We start from the raw sequence: 25,317 nt of genomic DNA on the forward strand, positions 1-25,317 counted from the left end.
CAATGATTCCAGACTACTTGCTACTGGCTTGGCATAGTAAAGTGTCCTACCGTGGAGGATGAAATAAGGCAGCCCTTCCCAGAAACCTTCTTCAAAGTCTTTCAGAGAGCTTCATGGAGATGTTCCTGGAGGATTCCCGCTCCATCCCCAGACACGTTAACAGACTTTTCCAGTAGCTGTACTGGCCGCGAATGCATCCCAAGTCCTCAGGGCAAATTAAATATTAAACACAATTGCGTTTAACCCCTGTAGTGTAGTTACAAATGTGCACTCACCAGAGGTGCCTTCTCCACCTTCAGGATCCAGAAACCTGCCTTGGGAGGGTATTGGCTCCAGGGTGATGAAAAGGTCCTGGCTGCAGGGGAGAATGGATTCTCTGCTTGCCTGCTGCACATTCTCCTCCTCCTCCCCTTCCACAAAATCTTCCTCCATGTTGTGTGAGACTCCCCTCTTGCAGGTGTCCATGGACAGTGGTGGGGTAGTGGTAGGGTCCCCTCCTAGAATGGCATGCAGCTGATCATAGAAGCGGCATGTTTGGGGCTCTGACCTGGAGTGACCATTTGCCTCCTTTGTGTTGTGGTAGGCCTGTCGAAGCTCCTTAACTTTCACGCGCACTGCTGTGTGACCCTGGTGTAGCCTCTCTCCATCATGCCCTGTGCGATTTTGGCATATATATTAGCATTTCTTCTTTTTGATCGGAGTTCTGCCCATACAGCAATCAAATCCAGTGTCTCCTGTTCGGTCCATGCTGGAGCTCGTTTGTGATTCTGGGACTGCATGGTCACCTGTGCTGCTGAGCTCGCCATGCTGACCAAACAGGAAATGAAATTCAAAAGCTCCTGGGGCTTTTCCTGTGTACCTGGCTAATGCATCGGAGTTGAAAGTGCTGTCCAGAGCAGTCACATTGGAGCAATCTGGGATAGCTCCTGGAGGCCAATACCGTCTAATTGCACTACGCTGTGTCTGCACTACCCCAAATTCGAACCAAGAAGGTTGATTTTAGCGCTACTCCCCTCGCTGGGGAGGAGTACAGCAGTTGATTTTAAGAGCCCTTTAGGTTGACGGAACGGGGTTGGCTGTGTAGCCGCATTGCTTATAAAATCGACCTAACGCAGCTAAGTTTGACCTAACCTTGTAGTGTACAACAGGGCTTAAATATGTAGTCATTGAACATATTGTGCAGAATGGATATAAAGTGGTACCAAACCAGAATGGTAGCATTTTTACACCAGCTTTACAGAGCTGCAAATGTCTACACAAGGTGCAAGGCAGCGAAGAATCAGGCCTATCGCACCTGCATTTATCCCCAGGTCATCTACTCCAAACAGTCTTTTAACTTGGCCAGGATCTCCTTTGTCATCTCCTTACTTATGGGTGTACCACTTCATGCCACGCAAACATGACACCCACATTTTGGTGTGACAAAGGTGATGGCACTAGTCACTAAAAGGCACACATACTGTGCCAATGAGCAGCACAGCAGTTCCTATATGTAAATAAAAAACAAAAACTTGAAAGCATCACATAATATACACAAGTTTTATCTAAAATTTTCAGAGTTGCCAGATGTAACTGGATTTCTAGAACTCTGTTTAATGTCAGCAGTAGCAACAACTGCACGTATTAAAATCCCCAACACTGCAATGACAAAGTAAGGTGAAGGGAAGAACAAAGGTGGATGGGTTACAAGTATTACACTGAATGAAAGAAGAAGAATATCCAAAGAAATGTTTAATGCCACCAATATCCTTTAACTTGTATCTTATTTTGGAAAGTATTAAATACTCTCAACAATTTTTCCTGATACAATAGGTTTGTTAAAGTGCCATTTAAATGCTTGTATTTGATTTTTTTTTAATCCCTACTTAGATAAGTCAGTTCTATCTACAGGATTTCAATAAACATGTTTGGTTTTATGCACACTACAGTAATACGATAAAAGTAAGTAAATTCACTTGCTCACATGCAACAATGATCCATTTAAGTTTCTCTCTCCTTAGCAGGTAGAGAGCTTAAATTTTGGCTGGCTGCCTTCCTACTGGAATTCAAATCTACATTTTAGCTGTCAAGCATCACTGAAATCTTGTCACCTGCTAAGAAATGGACCTGTGAAATTGAGCCTCTGACTGCTGTAGAGGACAAAACACCACAACACGAATAAAGTACTACGTTGCACATGTAGGTTTCTTAAAAGGCTCGTAGTTGTTTTCACTTAAAACACCCAATTGCAGTATTATGTAGAAATGATTTTTACTTTAAAATAGATAGTTAACTGGCATAAAGATTTGTGTTTTGGAAACCTGAAAAGTAGAAATATGATTTGGATTGTCTATACAATTACTCTGGGCTTTTTCCACTACAAGCCATACAATTCTTCTCAAACCCCAAGAGAATGAAACACAAGATTATTTAATTAACCAAGAAACAGTGAAACAAGTTCACAGATGGATTAAAATATATCCAATTTCTCCAGATTTGGGAGCCTAGGGCAAAAGCAAGATAGAATTGTGAAAAGGAGGAGAGAATAAGATTGCAGGAAATTAACATACATACAAAATCAGTTTAACAAAACAGGAGTAACCCCAGCCTTTGCATGGTCCCAACATAGGAAGAGAAGTTGAACCAAGAATCAGGAGTGCCCAGGGGATGGGCAACTCATTTACATTAAGTCCACACACATACACAGATCTGATAACTTTAGTTCATCCCACAGCCTCACACACCAGCCAGACCTGCTAATGTCATTTGGTAGGCTGTCCAGCTGGTGTCCATAACATTGTCAGGTTTCAATAGCCCAACAGACCAACCTTATGCGCTGAATACGGCCTGTGGAACGTAATTCTAAAAAACAAAAACAAAAATCTAATAATTCTAGTTAGTCAAAATAATAATTAAAGAGCCAAAAATAAAATATCACTCAAGTCTGCAAATTGTTTACTTACTATTTTAACAAGATAGGCCTATTACTATCCTTAAAAGACCACAGATTTAAAAACATTTTAAAGTTTGTTTTCTATGTGCACTGTATAGCACAATACTTCACTGTGCTATACAGTGATGGGGGGTAGCTTGGTGGTTTGAGTATTGGCCTGCTAAACCCAGAATTGTGAGCTCAATCCTTGAGGAGGCCACTTAGGGATCTGGGGCAAAATCAGTACTTAGTCCTGCTAGTGAAGGCAGGGGGCTGGACTCAATGACCTTTCAGAGTCCCTTCCAGTTCTGTGAGATAGGTGTATCTCCATATATTATATTACTGTAGTCAGATTCCTGTTTGCTATATGGCACTATGCAAGACACCAACAAAACAGAAACCAAATAAAACAAAACAGAGTGGTTGCACTACTGCAAAAATGTAAGGGCTGAAGTATTGTTTGGAACCATATTTTTTAGCCACTGGTTGAAACAGATTACATTCCAAATTGAGTGTCCTTTCACATTTCAGTCCTGACCTGCTGTTCAAGTTAATCTTTAACTACTTACTTCCAAGGTTCTTTACTCCGTGTTTGAGCTTGTGTGTGAGGGCACATGCCCCTAGTATTCATTCTGAGTGAATAAGATAATGTTAACTCTCTTGTTGTGCATCTAAAAAAGCACTTACATCTGCTCTCTCTCCCTAGTGTCAAGTGAGACAAACATCTAGCTAAAGGACAAATTAGTAATCCCATTTACTTTTATATGTCTAAAAGTCTTTCACTCTTCCTAGACAGGTGTAAGATACACAGTGGAATCTTAGTTAAAGTCAAATGTCTGGGGAAAACTGTAATTTGTTCAGTTGAACATCAGTTTGCATAAGTGCTATATACAACAACAGATGGTCTTACTGAAGAAAAAGTGATGACAAACCCAGTTCATGTTCTGTGTGTACTTATTACTGTTTATTTACCATGATGTTATTTATTACAGAAAATGAAACTGAGAGTTGCAAGTAAAAATGAAGTGACAAGTTGAAGGTTTCATAAGAACGTTTATAATTAAGAGTAGGTTAAGTTTCGGATATTTAGTAACAGTCACAGTCTAGGCCACTGGACCTATTGCCTGGTGATCCAGGCCACTTGCTGGGTTACAGGGCCAATCTTCTGCTTCAGAGTGGGAGCTTTGATATATGCTGTCTGTTGGACTCTCAGAAGATACAGGAAATCGAGCCTGATATTCTATGATTAAATGCCAAAAATGGAATGTTTGATACACAATTGAATGACCCATAAAAATCTTTAACATAATCCTAAAATCTACCAGCACCATTTACATACACACACACACACGCTCTCTCTCTCTTCTCTTTGGGGATACAAAGTTCCTACCTTTGCATCCAAGGTACTGCCTAGGCTACTTCTCGTGTTGGGAGGAGGATGGCCAGCTAATGAAAATAGTTTTTGCTTGGGAATAGCAATAGGGTGCCAAATTTGGACAGAATAAGATTTGGAGGAACCTGGCTGGGAGAAAGTGTCCATAACAACAAGTTGTGGGCTGATGAAAATATAGTACTTGGATTGCTCTATATTTTCCAGCGTGGCCCTGCTATGTATGTTAAGAACATAAGAACGGCCATACTGGGTCAGACCAAAGGTCCATCCAGCCCAGTATCCTGTCTTCCGACAGTGGCCAATACCAGGTGCCCCAGAGGGAATGAATAGAACAGGTAATCATCAAGTGATCCATCCCATCACCCATTCCCAGCTTCTGGCATACAGAGGCTAGGGAGACCATGTTACCAGCTTGCTTACTTAACTGCTGCAGCACAAGACTTTGCATTGCTTTCAAGCTATAGTGAACATTTTTAGAAGATTCATTTGGTTCTTAGCATTTAGCTGTTACATAGACCTTTCCATTTTTTGAATGCCTGAAAAGCTCTCAGCTTTGTCCCCCACTAACTGCTCACAAAGGGATCATTAGATAAAATTATGATATCATATAGTGTAAATCTTTTCTTCCTGCAGAAAAGAAGGATTTTTCTTTCAACTTTGTGCTTGATCTTATTTTTATCAACCAGAATAAATATCACTGAAACATTGCAACTGCTGAGAGATGTTGTTTATCTAGATAATATTTTAAAACTTATATTTTCCTCAAGATTTGTAGATTACTGTAAGTTACAAATTCTTTCCCAACCCTATTTTTTAAGAAGGAGTGTTTTTGCCACAAAATACCCACTGACAGCTGATAAATCCTGCATTAGGTTTCCTGTACACTCACTTTGCTGTACATGTTTATAATTTCTGAACCTTACATTAGCCTATTAATCATTGCACAGTTGAGCTACTCAAAGGGCAAAACAAGTCAACATTTGGTCTCTCCAAAAAGCCAAATACTGTTTATTGATTTAAGTCAATATTTGTTTACATGAAAAGGTTTATTTTTTTCCAATTTTTTTTTTGTTACTGTTGGCCCAGGGTATCCACCTTTGAAAGTCTTCTGAAGTTTTGACAATTTGGTGACGAAAGTTGCTACAGGCAGAAAGGCTGATTGTTGAAGAGAGAGAGACTCAACATTTTTGTAAACAAAGTTTCCTACACATTGCAGCAACTTTCTGCTAAGGTCAAGTCTAATCCCCACCAAGTTACAAAACCCCCTTTCATTTCTATGAGATCATGATTTGGCCCTGATGCATCAGTGTGGGGATGTGTTTGGAGCCCTACTTTAGAGACAGAACTACCATGCAGTGTGGTAGTACACACCAAATAACCAACTGCGAGCTCATCCAAGAGGGGCAGGGGAACCTGGCAGTGGCAAACAGTAACCATTGTTTCCTACCTACCCATTAACTGTCTCCCCAAAAAACCCACATGCATCCACTGCTGAAAGTAGAGCAGAGACAAACCCTTCTCCCCCACCCTGCAAAAGCCCACCTGCCCTTGTGATCCCTGCTAGTGGAACCCTTCAGGGACTATAAGTCCTGCTCTGACAACAGCAATCTAGCACCTACTTGCCCTAAATGGACCAAGGAAGAGCTGAGGAGCTGCAGAGGAAGAAAAACTGGAAAAAGAAAACATTGATTTAACTCCACATTGGGATTTTACTGAGTCTCTCTTTATCTTGCTACTCTTTAATAAGGAGCCTTAGTAATCTTAAAGTGTTGCTCTACCACAGAGTACTGATTTTAAACCCATGATTATTATTCTGTGTTAATATTGCATTATCACTTAAAAGCCACAGTGTTCTAGGCACTGTACAAACATATAATAAATGACAGCCTCTAGCTCAATGAGCTTACAGTATGAAAGTCACAATTCTGCTTTGTGAATTGCTACTCCTCTATTCATCTGGGACCACTGAAATATTGCCACTATTAATATCATCACAGGAAAAGCAGACAAGTGGATTTTCTACATGGGCTAGCAGATTTTCAGGATGATTTTGAAAGTCTGCTATAATTCCATTTATTAGCCATTTATACATATATATATATATATATATATATTAATATTCTGGGCAAAGATGTAGATATTCCAGCTCACAAAATTAGTGAGATTAGCATGGCATTGTATAAGTCGCATAAGTGCAGGGCCTCCCTTTCAATACTGAGGAGAAATCTGTCACTAATTTTTCTCCTGTAGCCACCAGCCCTCCCAATGTGCTGCTCTCTTCACTGATGTAGCATTTCCCATTAATCAGTAAGGAAAAGCAACACAACTTGAACGGACAATGGTCCTGACACTGATGGACGCATTACCTCTTGTCAAGCAGAGCTCATTCAGCACAGCTCATCAGGAGAATGGACAAAAAGGGGTGCAAGAGGTGGGTAAGAGAAAAAACAGGAGGAGGAGATGGAGACAGAAAATGCATCTTGGCTAGTACACTAACTCTTGTCAGTCACAGACAAGGAGAGCAGATTCAGGCATCAGGAAATGGCAGGAATGACAGGCTAGGCCCAAATCACCTATCTTAAAACAGGAAAACAGATTTTAAAAAAATAGCACTGAAGGTAAATGAGGAAAGAAAAGAAAGGACAGCCTCATTCCTTTTCACATTCAAATGCCCGGTCAAAAAGGGACTATGGTGGCTCTGGGCAATTAGAAGTCTGGTTGGCAGCGCAGGCAGGCTCCCTACCTGGCTCCACGTGACTCCCGGGAAGCTGCCAGCATCTCCCTCTGGGTCCAAGGCGGAGGGATGGCCACAGGGGTTCCGCATGCTGCTCCCGCCTCCAGCAGCATCCATTGGCCAGGAACCGCGGCCAATGGGAGCTGAAGGCACAACCCTATCAGGCACGGGCAGTGCGCAGAGCCACGTGGTCGCACCTCTGCCTAGGAGCCAGAGGGAGAAGTTGCTGCTTCCTGTGAGCCACCTGAGGTAAGCGCCGCCCATAGCCTACACCCCCTCCCATGCCCCAGCCCTGAGCCCCCTTCTGCACCCAAACCAACCCACCCCGGCGCCCACACCCCCAGCCCAGAGCCCGTATCCCCTCCCACACTTCAACCCCCAGCATCAGCCCACCTCCCATGCGCCAACCCCCTCCCCCAACCTGGAGCCCTCTCCAACACCCCAAACCCCTCATCTCTGGCCCCACCCCAGAGCCTGCACCCCCACCCAGAGCACTCAGCCCCTCCCACACCTCAACCCAGAGCCCCCTCCATCACCTCAACACCTCATCTCCAGCCCCAACCCAGAGCTTGCAGCAAGAGCCCTCACTCATTCTTGCACCCCAACTCCCTGCCCCGGCCCGGTGAAAATGAGTGAGTGAGCGAGCGAGGGTGGGGAAGAGCGCAAGATGGAGGGAGGGGGGATGGAGTGAGTGGAGGCATGGCCTCAGAAAAGGGGTGGGGCAAGAGTGTTCGTTTTCTGCAACTAGAAAGTTGGCAACCTTAGCTGTATCCCCCATTATTTTGGTGTTCAATTGAACAACAAAAATTAGCTTCCAATACTCTTTGGAGAAATCAGATAAGATACCATTGAAGATATAACATTTGTTTTGCTATTGTTTAAAAAAAAGGAATTTTCAGTAAAATATTAAGTCAAATCTCTATTAGTTAGCCATTTACTTAAGTTCTAACAATAGGTTCTACTTAAAATGTGTTTTCTAATATTATTTTAGTTATCACCATAGTCTCAGAGATTCCATGGTGACAGAAACAATGAGCATATTTAACTCATCATGAAGGACACACACAGTTTATTTTCGAGGCAGCATTTTAAACAGAGTTTCACCTTGTGACAGTATCCTGAATTAGCAGACAGGGGCAGCTCTAGCAATTTCGCCACCCCAAGCATGACGGCACGCCGCGGGGGGCGCTCTGCCGGTCGCCGGTCCCACGGCTCCGGTGGACCTCCTGCAGGCGTGCCTGCGGATACTCCACCAAAGCCGCAGGACCAGCGGACCCTCCGCAGGCACGCCTGCGGGAGGTCCACCGGAGCCGCCTGCCGCCCTCCCGGCAACCGGCAGAGCACCCCCCGCGGCATGCCGCCCCAAGCACGCACTTGGCGTGCTGGGGCCTGGAGCCGCCCCTGTTAGCAAAGTTATAGACAAGCCTGGCTCCTTGTATAGGGCATGGAGCTCAAAGACTCCAGCAGAGGAATGTCTAGCCATCTTCTGGCTTGCGCTCAGTTTTTCTATGGACAGTTGTTATAATAAAAAATCGTGTTTGCACTTCTGTATTTACAACTGCCCAATCTTTGTGAAAAAACTTTCAGGAACTATGATGTCAGCAGCATTTGTGCAGAAGACATGTATGCTAGCATTGGCCTTCTGGCGTTTCTTGAGCTTTTTTTTTTTCCTTAAGTATCAGAAACGGTAGAGTCTGCATACTTCCTGAATCAGTGTGATAGAACGTGCAGAATGAGATCTCTTTTGATAAATTAGTTATTGATCAAATGAGCAACTAGACCAGGGGTTCTCAAACTGCGGATCAGAACCCCTCATGGGGTTGCAAGGTTATTACATGGGAGTCGTGAGCTGCCAGCCTCCACCCCAAATCCAGCTTTGCATCCAGCATTTATAATGGTGTTAAATGTGTGTGTGTGTGTGTGTATATATATATATATATATATATATATAAATAAAGTGGTTTTTAATTTATAAGGGGGGGGGTGTCGCGCTCAGAGGCTTGCTATGTGAAAGGGGTCACCAGTACAAAAGTTTGAGAGCCACTGAACTAGATAGAAGAATAAGTGTATTGTAATGCTTTGGGTACACTTCAGCCAAAAAGAAGCCAATGTTACAAACTGAAACTCCTCTCACTTTCATAAGTTTCAGGTACCTCTTCAAGGAAACCTCATGGAAAGGATTTAATAACTACAATCTGAGTAGGCAACTTCAAATAAAGCCCCAATTATGTAATTAGCTTCACGTAAGCAGACCCCTTCTCAAAACCACACTGAGTCAGTGAGGTTCTGCATGGGTTCAGAGGTCCATCTTCATGGTTCTCTGTGCAGGGCTGGGATCTGGGCCTGTATATTTAGAAATCAGCTCAGCTGTCAGACTGTGGGTCATCCAACCATCTGTGGATTTTACTCTGTGAAGCATTTTCCAGGCAGCAAGCTCATCAATGATGTATTGAGTTTTTTAAAATGTTATGCTTAACGTCAAAATGTATCTGTCACCTTTTCTCTGCATGCCTCAATTTGCTTGCCTTGCAAGTGTTTCATCATGACTGCTGTGATGCCCTCTGAGCCTGTGTTTCAGTGTATTATCAAGTTTTGAGCTCATCTTTAGCAAGATCTGCCTCCTAGCTAGTAAACAGCTCCACATGTATGGTGACAAATACTGCAACCGTCTGTAGTATCTTTGGGGGAAAATATTGTATTACGTTTATGAATGGTTTATATATCAGCTATTGTATGCAACTCCCAGGGGCTGGTTTGCCGCAGCTTCTCCAGGAACTAAAAATGGGATGGGTGGTATATTTAGTAATGCAAATCACTCAGGCTGTAAACACCTCAAGAGAGGTACCACCCTCTGAGTGGTTTTGCATATACTGGTTAAAACAAGGTTTTCCAGAGACTAACAGACAAAGAAAGGGCTTTTTGTACAAATATCCCGAGTTTAAATTGATTCAGTGCCTTCTTTCTGATCCAGAAAACGGATAGGACCTTCTGTTCAAGGGGGGCTCCCAACCCTTGTGGAAGAGTTGGAAAGACTTTGGCCTACTAGAGCCCCATAAGACTCATGAGTGACCTCTGGTAAGCTTGTAGCATGTGTGTAGCATGTGTTTAGCATGTGTGTAGCAACTTTTATTCTTTATCTGTTTTCTCTGTAATGCTTTTACCTTAAGAATAAATGTGCTTGCTTAGAAAGAGCTGTGCAGTCACTTGTAACAGCTGGCAATAAAGTGGTCATAGCTCTCAGAGAAAGAGTAATGCACAATAACTGGCTTTTGGCAGACTGGCTTGTTGGAGATAGCACAGTGGAGGTCAGGGGGCTGTGCAGCTTTAAAACAGTCAGAAGGAAGTAGTACAAAGGTCCTTGCCCACAGACAGGTGGCCGCTGGAGATCTGCGACCTGACTAGGCATTCCTGGAGTGGACCACAGAGGGGGATACAGTTGCAGTTACTCTGAAACTGTGACACATATCTCCTCTCTGTTTCATAGCCTGAACAAATTCAAACATGGAAGCCTCTCACCAAATACCATGACTGGACACTGTACATTCAAATAACCCAATTGCTATGTATGGTTACCATACAATGGTCCATATTAGCTCTACTCCGCCCTGGTGCTCAGTGCTATCCCACATATATTACTGATAATATGGTTATTTTTAAAAAAAATCATATTTTGTGGATAAATGTTTGACAAATTCAAACCACCTTCCTCACAAACCTAATGAGAACATATAATAGGCACTGGATGTGATTCCAAAAAGTGGTGAGGATCTGCTAAATCAATATATATTTTGCCTGCTCCATCAACCTGAAAAAGTTCTCCAGAGGCTACATAGTTGTTTTCACATGGAATAAAATTTGGCAAAGGTAGGTATGGAAGAGGTCTGCATTTTCTGTTCTAGTATAGGTCACCTTTGATGGTCATCACAGCTGCTTATGTAGCAGTCCCTGGAATCTTCCTATTGTCACAGCAATTTAAGTGCATTTCATGTTAGTTTAATTATTCTCTCACATCTGTATAATCTCTGTTAAAATCTATCATGGCACATTTTTTCTTTTTGAAACCAAGTATTTCATAATAAAGTTATTGGAATAATTCTTTCTTTATGCAAGTCATGTCTCATTTGTTTATACTTGTATTAGTTTCCTTACATTCTAACAAAATACTGGAGCAGGGGTGGGCAGACTTTTTGGACCGAGGACCACATTGGGGTTGCAAAACTGTATGGAGGGCCGGGTAGCGAAGCCTGTGCCTCCCCAAACAGCCTGGCCCTGGTCCCCATCCAACCCCTACCGCTTCTCACCCCCGACTGCTCCCCTCAGAATTCCCAACTCCTCCAACCCCACTGCTCCTTGTCTTCTAACTGCCCCCTCCCGGGACCCCCCACACCTAACTGCCCCCCAGGACTCCACCCCCTATCCAACCCCCCCACCCCCTGTCCCCTGATTGCCCATCCCCTATCCACACCCCCGCCCCCTGACAGGCCCCCCAGGACTCCCACGCTTATCCAACTGCCCCCCATTCCCTGACCACCCTCCCCCCACATCATCTGCCCCATCCAACTGCCCCCTGCTCCCATCCCCTGGGATTTCCTGCCCCTTATCCAACCCCCCGGCCCCAGCCCCAGCCCCCTTACCATGCCACTCAGAGCAGCATGTCTGGCCACCGTGCCACCCAGCTGGAGCCAGACACGCTGCCGCACTGTCCTGCAGGAGAGGGCAGCCCCACCACCCAGAGCACTGCCCACGCAGCAGCATGCCTGCGGGGGAGGGGGGACAGCAGGGGAGGGGCCAGGGGCTAGCCTCCCTGGCCGGAAGCTCAAGGGTCAGGCAGAAAAGTCCCATGGGCTAGATGTGGCCTGCGGGCCTTAGTTTGCCCACCTCTGTACTAGAGAGACAAGGTAGGTGAGGTAATATCTTTTATTGGACCAACTTCTGTTGGTGAAAGAGACAAGCTTTCGAGCTTTCACCATCAGAAGTTGAGCCAATAAAATATATTACCTCACACACCTTCTCTCACCAATATCCTATCCTGAGACCCACATTGCTACAACACCACAGACAAAATACCCGGTACTAGTCATTTATCACATTATAAAAAAACCAAAAACACACAGTGATTTTTCTAAGAGACAAAGAAAAGCTGATGATCAAGCTGTTGAATGATTAAGGAAACGGAAATATGCCTGATTTAGACCGGTGTAACTGCAAGCAGAATTTGACCTGATGTCTAGCATAGGAAGGTCTACCGCACAGGACCATCTCTCACTAGGTTATTTAAACTACTTTTAAAAAATATTGTTTTACAGTATTAACAGGGATGGAAATGAGAGAATGGGAGCACTCAGCAAGAGAGAATATAAGATGGATGAAGAGTATTGTAGGGCTTTGTAAGTAATTACAAGAAACTTGACTTCAATGCAGGAGAGAAGGGTGTTGCAGTCAGACTGGTGAGCTAAGATTATCTTAGTGGGTGCATTTTGTATGAACGGTAAAGGGGTGGCGGCTGTTGAGTGACAAGGAAGAGGCTACAGAGATCCTGACTCAAAAGGAGTGTGGATCTGAATTTTAATTGCATAGACAGAGAAAACAATTGATCACAGAAAGATTTTTTAGGAAGAACTGGCAAGGTATGGACATTTCCTGAATGTGGGGCAACAAGAATGGGAGTGGAAGATGACCCCAAGTTACAGGCCTGGGTGATAGGCAGGACTGTGGTGTGCATAAACAATGACAAAGAAGTGATGGGGTGTTCCTTTCCCCCTGTTTTCTCTTATGCTGAAGACAGTGTAAGTTGACCATTTGTACTACTATTAATTTATGGTGACTGTTTCAAAGCATCAACATTTTAAAACTTTTATATTATATATATATATAAAATAAACCTAATGCTGCCATCTTTATACATCACAAAGGAGCAGTAAAGGACACAGCACATGTAAATGCCTCTTAGCAGCCTAAAATCTTTTTGACTCAAAAACAAAATTGCTTCAGTAAGTGTGTTAGTGGACTGAAAGTTTAAAAAAGGGTGTGGGTTTTTTTAATACAATCACTGGCTTTGCCAGGCTTGGGCCGCTGCAGCAGCTCGGAAGGCGGCTCCTCCCTGCCGAGCCAGGGCACGGCTTTTTGGCACCCCCAACCACTTGGCGCCCTAGGCGACCGCCTAGTTCACCTAGTGGTTGCACTGGCCCTGGGCCCCAGAACTGACACACATGGTGGTAGCCGGGTGATAATATAGTGTTTACCAGTGCCCATCCAGCCTTCATAAAGAAGAGCTTTTATTCAGAACAAACTCATTACAGAGAAAACATCTCTTAAACAATGAACAGTCTAGACTCATGCTAAGCTTACCAGGTATTATCCATCATGCACATGTGACCCTGGCAGTTCTGTATACAAGTCTGTCAGTTCTTTGTTCCAGAGTGAGTCTGCCCTGAGCCAGGTCAGGCTGACCCTTTATACACAGTTTTTGACATCTTTTTCTCCCAGGCCTTCTGACCTAGGTAAAACCAATCTCTGCCACTTTCCCCAGGGACCAAAGCTTTAAAGGGCTGGGTATCTGCATAACTGGCATTGGGAATTTGTAATAATTACCCTCTTCCTCTGCTCAGTGATTCTATAGGAAATCCACTCAGAGAGCCAGGAACACAAAGATATATTACACTTATTGATACAGTAGTCCATGAATTTCTTGTGTGTCCATAGCATCTGGCACATCTCAATACATTAGTCATTAAAGCTTCCATGCTGCCAAGGTCTCACATCTGTCTTAGCTTTCTCACAGTTAAGGTGTTAATGAAGCCCTGGACTTGTCTTTCTCTGCACAGATGAGCATTTTAAGTGTGAAACTCTCATTTTTAGAAAAAAATCTCCAGGTAAAATCTGAAATTCTATTAACAATTAGGAAACTAAAGAAACAAGTACAAAACATCCACTTGAGCACTTTAAGAAAGTAAAGTTCTACCAACATATACATACTTTTTTTTAACATTAAAAATTGATTTTTAAGTCATGAATTGTTGTTTTTTTAAAGTTAGTCAGATTCAGGATTATAAAACCTATTTATAGGAGACCAAAATAATTACATTAGTTGTTAACATTTACTTCATCCTCCTGATGTCATTTTAGGGCTATATGACTGCCCATGAATATAAAAACAACATGCCTTTATTCTCCTTAAACATACAAAATTATGTATTCTTGAAATCATTGACAATTTGCCTTATATTGCCACTAGAGAAGTATTTTATATTGGTTGTTACAGGAATATTTATGGTAGCATCAGGGATGTGAAAAGCTCTTAAAAGCAATCACACAAGATCTGGAGTGGTGACAATGATGAAAACATTTTGAAAGAATGAAAAAGCACTGGAGGCAGAGTTGGGAACAAATAGTTTCTAAACCAAACACCCACTTGAAACTGGACAACTTAACATGTTACAAGGAAGCGCCTGCCTGCAAAACCATGTAAAGTAAAAGGCGAAATGTGAGTCAGTCTCTCACACACACACACACACACACCCACATGGAGGGAGGAGGCAGGCAGGGTTTGGGCGAGCAGCAAGGCCAGCCCCAGTGTTTGGGAAATATGATCACCCTGTCTGACTAGCACCCCTTTCTAAGAGCTGAGGCCCTGTGGTCCAGTTGCCTACACCCTCTGCTCTGAGTAACGCTGGCTCCCCAGACGCTCCCCAGTGGCTTAAGCACACCATCTCTCAACTGCAGCCCTGTGGGTGCTCCAGGTTCATAGCTGAACTCTTCTGGGATACACAACAGCCTAAGCAGACAGATCTTCCATAGGATTCTAAGGCAAATTACCCTTTACTTTAGCAGCACAAGAAAGATACAGATCTATACACAATAATAAACATGCCTGTACATATTTCCCAGCCTCAGCTTTCTCACCATGTAGAAGAGTTCTTTAGGTTTAGGATAGAGTCCTCTCAGGGGTCCAGAATCACCCCTCCTGTAGTTCAGGGCTTTTTCTCTAAATCATAGAGCCTCTCCCCGCCCGTCTCTCTGACCCCTGCAATCCATGCACATGCTTCCTCTAAAATGGCAGGTGAGGGACCCTTTCTTTTATAACCTTCTGTTCCCTTTGGCAGTAACATAACAATCAGGCTTATTAGGGGAACGAAGTCCCGCACCCGGTGATCCCTTGTTCAGTGCCCCTCCCCACCCCCCAGGGTTCAGACTTGAAAAACTGGCTTGCCCTAGGCAGCAGCCATCAATTTGTCCAAGGGTGCTCCATTTGAATGGACAATCACAATTTAACAACCCTCTGTTAGCCCTGTGCAAGAATTTCTCCTGTTACCCACTGTGGGTTTTAGCTCAATATGGAGAAACAAAGACAGCTGAGAAGGCAAAGACAAGTTTACAATCCAAATAGAGTTTGCACCCTGACACTGATGTTTACAGAGTTAATAATCTCAATCAGAATTCATAAGTGGTACCCTGTCCGATTCCCCAAATTGTCATGTACAGAGTAAAACATTCCTACCTATTAATAGAAAAGGAAGCAATGGATCTGATAAGGGATGCCACCGCTCCAACTTTACCAGCTTCAACTGCTCCCAGTAATCTGTATTTGACAGTTTCTTTATAATTGATGAAAGGCTGGTTGTAAACAACAATCTTCCCCTTGGCGTCTTGAGCTCTTTTGTGCAGTTCATCAAAAGAGGTGACCACTAGGACTTCAGCAGTAATTCCTAGAAGTAAACATCACAGTAGTTTTAGATATGTTATCCTATCACCAGCCCCAAGCCACTTTGGCACATACAAAAATACACGTCATGTACAGCATGTGTAATGCAAATCAAGAAGAGGAGGTCAAACATGAAAACCTCTTACTGGAAAAGATAGCATGTGAAGTACTTCCTCAGAGAAGGTTATTCAACATGTATAACCATGTCCTTAGTATAAATCAGGCTATCAGCTGATGTTAAAATTGAAACTGAAGGCAAAGGAAGATGTGAGAAAAAGACTTTTTCCAAATAGGCTTTAATGCATGAATGCAATTATTTAAAGTGCAAAAAACATTTTGAAAGACTTTCTATGGCATTTATAAAACAGATATTTAATCTTCTCTTGTAATTGTTCTGATATGTTGCTAAACAACTTAGGCTGACATCACACATATGAAAATACATAGGTTCGGAATGCTACACTTAGAAACTGATGCATTCCATGAATCAGGCTTTTCACAAATGGTTAATGTGAATATTTACAATTCTTGAAGACAAACTGGCTGTAAATCCCTGTGTAATATATTTAAAATAAAAAACACTTCCTATGTTTAATTTACAGTACAAGTTAATTGCATCACAGAGGAAAAATTACCATATTTTTCAAATGAAATATTTTGTAAACATTTTGAATTTGCTATAATCCTATTGCCTTGTCTAGGAAACAAAGGAATTTAAAAGTAAGTAGGTTCTCCCATACCACAGAAAGTTTCCCACATCTCAGAACATTCATTTGGAGATTACCCTTAAATGTTGGTTTCCCACTGCATACATACAAAGCCACGACAAAATATTTCCATCGGTAAGAATCGATATTTACAGGTAGGCAAAGAAAGAAAAATGCTGCTTGAAAACTCAGTCAAATCCAGTGATTAGACTTTTGGATTAAGTTTGTTACAAATGACTAATGAATGAATAGTAAGAATGGGTATGATGTCTTGATATTTAGGATTAAGGATATTTACTTTGTATATTTTGACATGCTATGTTGACAATTTGTATTCATAACAGTTTTTATAAAGGTTTAATTTTTCGAATCTCAATGTCTATTACCATTAAATAAATGTCTGACTCTCCCATAATTTCCCGTAACTGTGAAAACTGGGGGGGAGATCAAAATCTAAAAAAAAATCCTTAAAAATGAACAGATAATATCTGTCAAAATTATTTAAAAAGTTGAATTCTACAAAGCCTAATGGATTTCTTGGCTTTTGAGAAATCATTCACAAAATTTGACCACAATGCATAAGACCCAATCCTGTGGATTGGTTAAAGCAATAAGTGGAAACTGTTTAACAACCTGGACCAGATTTTGCTACTAAATATAGAAGCAGTATGGATGCCTGGAGTTTTAGTGCTGTACATTTGACCAAAAAGCCACAAAACACATCAGTAAAAACTGAAAGTAATAACAAATGCTTGGCCAGCTTGGTTTGTTCCACAAGTTACTGAAAAATTTAAAAAAAGCTGGGTATCCTTGCAAGTCTTAAATAGCTCACTATAAAACATTATTAAAATGTTATTTGGGAAAGATTTTAAGTTAATTGGATATGCTAAATAATTCTTAATACTGCTATCTGATGCGTATTGCTAGACTCTCACTCAGCATCAACTTATCCAAGTCAAATGCTCACTTTATGGTTTTTTGGGATTGTTTATTTAAGATCAAAACAGTATAAATTGCCTTCCAAACATGAAAGAAAATGTTTCACATCAAAAAGTCTGTTTCTTAAAATACAGTTGTAAGAATGCAGGCAACTATATGGCGGGGGGAGGTGGGAACCACCACCATGAGTTTTAGCTGCAGAACTACCCTCATGTAAAAGGTGTGAAAATTTTAATTGGCTAGCTGTTCAAACTTCCAGCTTTACAGAAAGGGCGACGGCAGGCCAAACCAAAGTATTATCTTCAAATTTACTGAAGTTATAGTTGGCTTGTAGGTGAAGTGTACTGATAGGCTCCAGCTGCTTCTAATGAACAACAGATTTAACTGTATACCTAAGGAATGTCCCAATGACAGGATCATTCTAAAGTCTGGAACTGTGCCACTGGAAATAAAGCCAGGTATCTGCAAAATTTCATTTTCCACTAGAAAAATCAAGGTCACAGCAGGCTGGTACTGCAATCCGCACTTCATATTAGCTTTTGTAACAGACGAGAGAAAATGACACCATCTAACTCACCCCAATGCTCCACTTAGATGCCATACCAAGCATTAGAACGACATGCAACGTACTACTGATTGCTCATCAAGGGAAGCAAGGAATGGAACTGCTCTTGGCGTTGCCTTACTGCATTAATGAACAAAAATATCATGTCTGATTTTTTTTTTTTTAAGGAAAGGTACTTGCTATCTCTAGCAACCTATAACTCCCCAAGTAAATTCATGCAGAATTATCTTTATGATAAGCTAGGTATCAAGGAGCTTTGAACTGCGGAGTCTTAATTTTTTATTCCCAAGAAAGAGAATGCAGAATGACAAACTTAATTCTCTAGCCTTATACTTCCACTTTTGATTGTTCACAAATAGATTTGCTTTATTTAGCCTGTGACAAAATAAAACAAAGGTTCTCTTTGCATGTTTAACTTAATGGCAGCATGATATACATAAAGTATCAATTACAGTACTTTCCACAGTACAACCCAACTTCACTCCTGTGTAGCTGCCGACTAATTCAGTGTCTCATTAGCATATTTAAATCACATTCTATAGCATATCAGTCGTATCTATTAACGAGGTAATAGGAGCATTTCACTAAAAGAGACAATAGGGTTTCAGCTGTGAAGGTAACAATGAGACCAAAGGCCAAGTAGTTCATCCCAAACAGGAGCAAGTCTGGATTGCTGCCAAAAAAAATGGGGCACTGCCTCAATTATACCTTACTGAAGCTTTGCATTCTTTGGTAATAAACAGTCCTCCACCCCAAAATCTTAGTGTCTCACCACTCTATTTTCTTGGTTAATTTATAAAGACATTCTTCAATCCGTTTCTTATTCCTACCATTGTCCGTCACAGAAGCCAGCTGCAAGCTGCACTGGGGATAAGCTCAGACCACCTACATGATGAGGGAGCTGGACTGCTCATACTACAGAGGACAGATAAACTACAAAAACACATGAGGGTGAAAAAGAGTGAGTGGCATTTTCAGAGACTGGCCAAGGAAAGGGAATAGATGGTACTAAGGGGCTGAGAAATGAGACAGGTTTACTCGGGATGAGGTTGAAGCCCCCCATGTTAGACACTGTTGGTGGGTGTTACACAGTACATGCCTATACAGCAAGTGAAGGTGGGACTGTAACATGGGTAGACATACCTGCATTACATTTAATCTAATTAGGACGCGTAGCAATAATGAAGATGTGGCAGCACAGGCTTCAGCATGGGCTAGCCACCCCAGTACAAGCTTGCTGGGGACTCTATGTACATACTTCCATTGCTCGCCCCCAGGGCCACAGAGGCAAAAATTTGAAACCGAGGCCCGCCACACTCCAGAAAAACAAACAAACTTACTACTGAAGGGAGACTCTGGGGCACGAGGGGGTTGGAAAGTGAGCCTGCCTGCAACCACCCCCAGCAGCAGCTCCTATGGCATGGACCCAGTTCCCTGGTTCAGGCGTGACAACCTGGCCCATGGGATTGCAGCAGCACTCAGATTTGACCTGTCTTCCTCACCATCATGATGGAGAGACACTCGGGTCAATTTTGAATGAGTGCCATTGCGACCTGGACCTTGCAGCACCACTCAAGTTTGCACCAGGTCACAATGCTGCTCAGTTTGGGAGAGCCCAGGACAAACTTGATTTAGTTGGGTTTGGTCCTGCTTTGAGCAGGGGGTTGGACTAGATGACCTCCTGAGGTCCCTTCCAACCCTGAGATTCTATGATTCTATGAACTGCCCTTTTTGCATCCCCCAACCTGTGGGCGACACTAGTAGCCAGTGTAGAAGCCCGTATCACCATGTCTTCACTACTACAGTTACCTATTCTAGCTAGATTAAAGCTAGCATGGCTATGCCAACCCATGCTACAGTCACAGACATACCCTTAGTAAGTTTCCATCCACTCCCCACTGTGAGGAAAATTACATAAATCTATAGGGTATACAGCTATCGGGGTGAGCCACTACCCAACCAAATCCACGAGGCTCCTCCAATTTTTCAGATGAAATAATAATTAGGGCCATGTAATAAATGGGAGGTGGGAAGATGAGGAAAGTGGAAAACAGTGGGAAAAGGCAGACTGGAAACAATCTTCTACTACAGGCCAACTTTTATACAAAAGATTTCATTGCACAAATGTAGGTTCATAACTAATGCTAAAAGCCTGGCTAATACAAAAGTTTGCCACAGCACTTAGGTAACTATAGTAGACTGTGCATTAGCAAAATCTTAAATGCTTGTTTAGTCAGGAAGGCTGATTAGAACTATTCATTCACAGCCCAGGAAAGGCTTATAAACAAATCCTACCTGTAAATCTGATTTCTGCAAAGTTGTCATAACACCACATGTCTGACACCTGTCATGAAAATTCTCTCTGGAGATTCAGCTTCCAGCACCAGCCTGACAGATGTGACACTAGAAGCAGATCAGTTCAGATCGATATATGTAGAACTACCCCAAAAGACAATTTACTCACCCCAAGGTTAAATCCTTTAACCACTTAAAATCATTGTACTGGTCAACACCTAGTACCCTGAACTGGACAGCTGTTTGTATCATCAATGAGTTTCAGATTACAGTAATAATGAAAGGTATGTTTACTTCCAATTATAGGAATTCAAGAATTCACAAATCTCTACCAGGCTGCCTGATGGCAACTTCTTTATAGACAGACATTCTCTCACTTCCAACAGATCATTGATTCTAAGGGAAACTCCCTGGCAAGACAAGGTTGAATTCACAGTGTGCTAAGCATCAGACCTGTCAGAGATTTGTTGTTCTAACTCGCTTCTACTCTCTTCAGAGTATTTATAATTAAAAAACAAATACCTATTCTTACATATATATACAGATTTAAAATAGTCAGTTACAGTCAATCTAATTATGTATTCAAATAAGAGATTAGCAGTATTGAAGTGAAATGGAATGTGTGTCTTTTTTAAATTGTCGGAGCTATTAATTTCCTAGCTACTCAATTAGGACCCAATGCCTTTTCAATGAGCATTTTGTTATTGTCTTGAACAGGGACAGGCTTTCGGAGATCTGCTTACAGAAACAAATGCAATCCTCATTGTTATGACAACGTTTTGGCTAGCAGCAAGTGAGCTGCTCAAAGCTGCAAACAATCCACAACTTCATCTATTTCAAACTCTGCTAATATGGGATTAGGATTTCTTTTACAAAGCACACCCAGGAACAGCTATTCTGCTGATCTAGACACACAAAATCTCATTGCCAAATAACTAAATTGACATACCAGCCAATCTCTGCTCAGAACGGGTGACACACTTCTAAGCCTACCTGTAAGAAAGCAGCAGATTCCATCACCCAAGCCCACGTTAACTTCCCTGTCCATTACACAGCTTTACTTTCACCACATAACAAACAAAGGTAAACTACTGCCTGAAATACTGATACAAAAATCAATGACATCTAGCTCCGAGACTCAGAACCACCACCCACCCCAGGACCAGAGCAAGGGCCACCCAGCCTGAAGCACACACCACCACCCTAGCTGTGGAGGGCTAAGGGGAGAAAGAGTAAGGCCAGAGACAGCCATCAGAAGCTAGAAGACTCTCCCAGCAGTAGCTAGAGGAACAGTGACAGAAACAGCAGCAAAGTAAGGGCTGGAGGCTGTGAAGCCTAGGCAAAATCTTCACCATCAGTGATGTCAGACTGTGCTTTCTTTCATTTGGATTCAGAATATTTTTTTCCTTCTCTACTGCTTGGCTGTTTCCTGTGAGTCTCTCTCAGATTTCTCTCTGGCCCCATCCCAGCCTACACCTACACACACACACACACACCAATTCTCTTCACTCCCTCGTCTTCCCAGCCTCCCTTCCATTCCACCCCCATCAGTGTACCCCTTCCCTTCCTTCTTTCCCCAACTCCAGTGCTCCTAGTAACATCCCATCTACCATCCCCCTCCTGCAGATCCGGAAAACTAAAACCTGGCACTAGGATGATGTTTGCCAGGAATCTGTTAGACATATCTCTGTATGTTGCACTCCTGTCCCTCACCCCTTGTCTTATCTGTTCAGATTTTAAGATCCGCCCTAGATTATAAACCCTTCAATGCAAGGATATCTTCCTATGTGTTTGCACAGTGCCTAGCACAATGGGGTCCTACTCCCAACTGGTGTCTTTGGATGCTGTTGTAATATAAATATAAAAAGTAATAGAAGAGCTCCTTTCCTCTGTAGTCTGCTGCACAGAAAGAACAGGAGAGTAGGTCTGCTTCTGAGTATATCCTAAACTAAGCAGGGGGAAAGCTGCTCTGCAATAGTCCATGGTGGTTGGGCTCACCCTTGCACACCTTAGACAGGGAGTTTGGAAGGTGAGCCACTCAAATGGGCCAACTCCGAGGAGTTTCCTAAATTGGGTGGGGGAAAGGACTCTGCTTCTACTGAGCTTTGAGCTCTGCTGTGCGGACACCTTCTTTTCTTAGCATCAGCAATGGCTCCAAGCACCAGCGCTCCAAGCACGTACTTGGGGCGGCAAGCCGCAGGGGGCGCCCTGCCAGTCCCTGCGAGGGCAGCAGTCAGGCAGCCTTCAGCGGCGTGCCTGCAGGAGGTCTGCCGGTCCCGCGGATTCGGCAGCAATTCAGCAGCGGGTACGCCAAAGCTGCGGGACCGGCGGACCTCCCGCAAGCGCACTGCCGAATCCGCGGGACCGGGGACTTCCTGCAGACAAGTCGCCAAAGGCAGCCTGACTGCCATGCTTGGGGCGGCAAAAAAGCTAGAGCCAACTCTGCTCAGCATTATTCCTATTTCAAATTTTAGACATAAAAGGACGGAGATGTGTGTGATTTAGAGCTGAAACTTGACACTTTCACTGTGCTGCTTTCCAGCTGAAAGGAGAAACCAGCTAAGCTGTGCTAAAGAGCTCTAGAGAACTCAGCAAGTCTTTTGGCAAACGTGGCCCAGATTTCGGTCTTCCAAAGAAATCAGGCAAGTTAAACCTGGTGTCAAACTGCTAGAAGAAGAAAAAATAAAGTTTCACATCTTAGATTTTATCCTTCTGAAAACTATTACTATGTATTGCAATATAATTAATGATTCTTATAATTAATCCTCAAAAAAAGCTCTGCTAGGCCAACACAAACAAATACATATTGAGGATAATTATAATACAAGGGGATGGGGGAGAATAAGCATTTTAAGGGGTGGTGGGAGGAAGCAAGTGCAGACCAAAGTAAGAAAATGCAGTGAGGCAGAAGACTTTTATCAGAAATTCTGTAAAATCAGAAGATGCTTTTGGAAAATGTGATTTCACTTACCGCCTGGAACAGCAAGAAGAATTACTTCATAAACATAAAATTACATAGAAAGGGTATCCAAGAGAATATGAGGTTATTTGGCTATGATGATGCATAGCTCACAGACTAAATGTACTGTACACTTCTTTAAAAAAAGAAAAAACCCTATGCATTATTTTTTAAAAAGGCTATTGTTTACATCTTCCAACAAATACTAGATCTTATTGTAGCAGTTTGGTTTAAGCAAATGCAGAGAACTGTGCTACATAAGTACAGCCAGCATAGTTTTTAGTGGGTATTGAACCTCGCCCCAAACACAAGGCTCTGCACCAAGCGAGCCAAAGGAATAATGCTGTTAGCTGTAAGTAACAGGCTGTTATTCACACTGGGACACTAGCCATTGTCTTCAACAAGCTTGCTCTGCATGTCCAATGCTCACACCACCCGAAGTCTCATCTTGGCGGGATTTGGTAACAGAGTATGACTATCTATATAAAAATATTATGGACACCTGTAGGGATTGAACTAGGAATTGTCAGCAACAAAACTGCAGGCCTCTACTACTCGAGCTAGAGTATGTGTGTTGATATGGTTACAGTTTGTTAGACATAAATGTAAAACTTTCCAAATAAATTTTAATATCATAGAGTTTTCTGACATCATTTGTGGTATCTACTTGTGGATCATGTCAGTAATCATACACTAAAGGAGACCTGCAAACATTATATCTAGAAAAAACTAGAAAAAATAGTATTACAATTTTTGATAATTGTAGGAGAAATGCGACTTTTTATTGTTAAACCACGGCATAACATGGTCCATGAAATACCAGTATTATAAGATCAACATGAGTTTATTGATACCACTCCAGGTTTTTCTTTACAGTTCAGTGTCCACTTGGCCAGACAAAATGAATGTGACATCTGGATATTTGATTTTAAAGATTAAAAGACAGCACTGTGTGCTGTGCTCTATTCAATATTTAATTCACTGTTAATCACTCTTTCATTTGAGTTCTAAACCTCCAGATGGTTTTGAATAGATTACATTTTAACAACATTTTGGAAGCTATATGGAAAAATTCAGTAGAAAACCAGTACAATATTTGACTTTCCCTTGAAGCTTGACCAAAAAACTTCCCAACATTTACATCTGTAAATAACACAAATCTGCTAATTTAATACCCTCGTGTGAACTTACTTGGGTCAAATTAGGACTGTCCCAGTGAGGTGCACTAAGGTGTACGAAGGGTCCTTGCTAGTATAATCTCTCTTCAAAATTTGACATGTTTTTCACCCATTTCATCCTTTTGTTTAGAAAAAAACAATAATTTTGTTGATTTGCTTATGAAACTTAATGTTAGACAGCCAATTTGTTTTTGATGTACTCACTCTTAATAGCATCACTACAGATGTCAACACAATTTTAGGAATAATAGGGCTATTCCCACTAAAGTAGGCAGTAAAACTGCCACTGACTTCAATAGGATCAGGATCAGAGCCAATAATTGTTTGTTAACAGTGTTTGTTTTTAAACAACCACAATTGGTTTCTGCTTGGGCTGTCAAGCAATTAAAAAGATTAATCGCAAATAATCGCACTGTTAAACAATAATAGAATACCATTTATTTAAATATTTTTGGATGTTTTCTACATTTTCAAATATATTGATTTCAATTACAACACAGAATACAAAATGTACAGTGCTCACTTTATATTTATTTTTATTACAAATATTTGCACTGTAAAAACCAAAAGAAATACTATATTTCAATTCACCTAATACAAGCACTGTAGTGCAATCTCTTTATAAAGAAAGTTTCACTTACAAATGAAGGATTATGTACAAAAAATAACTGCATTCAAAAATAAAACAATGTCCACTCAGTCCTACTTCAGCCAATCGCTCAAACAAACAAGTTTGGTTACAATTTGCAGGTGATAATGCTGCCTACATCTTGTTTACAATGTAACCTGAAAGTGAGAACAGGCGTTCGCATGGCACTGTTGTAGCCAGCATCACAAGAAATTTACATGACACATGTTAAAGATTCATATATCACCATGCTTTAACCACCTTTCCAGAATACATACGTCCATGCTGATGACAGATTCTGCTCAAT

The 25,317-nt window shown here is 42.0% G+C and overlaps 1 protein-coding gene across 1 annotated transcript in view; it reads right to left on the reverse strand.

Annotated features, from left to right (window-relative positions):
* Positions 1-25,317, reverse strand: part of CPQ (carboxypeptidase Q) — a 228,991-nt gene that overhangs the window by 172,564 nt on the left and 31,110 nt on the right. The window contains exon 3 of the mRNA XM_045008096.1: positions 15,536-15,743. Coding sequence (XP_044864031.1) covers positions 15,536-15,743 — 208 coding nt within the window. The remainder of the gene's footprint in view (positions 1-15,535; positions 15,744-25,317) is intronic.

The sequence above is a fragment of the Mauremys mutica genome, chromosome 2 (assembly GCF_020497125.1).
Source record: "Mauremys mutica isolate MM-2020 ecotype Southern chromosome 2, ASM2049712v1, whole genome shotgun sequence".
Taxonomy (NCBI): Eukaryota; Metazoa; Chordata; order Testudines; family Geoemydidae; genus Mauremys; species Mauremys mutica.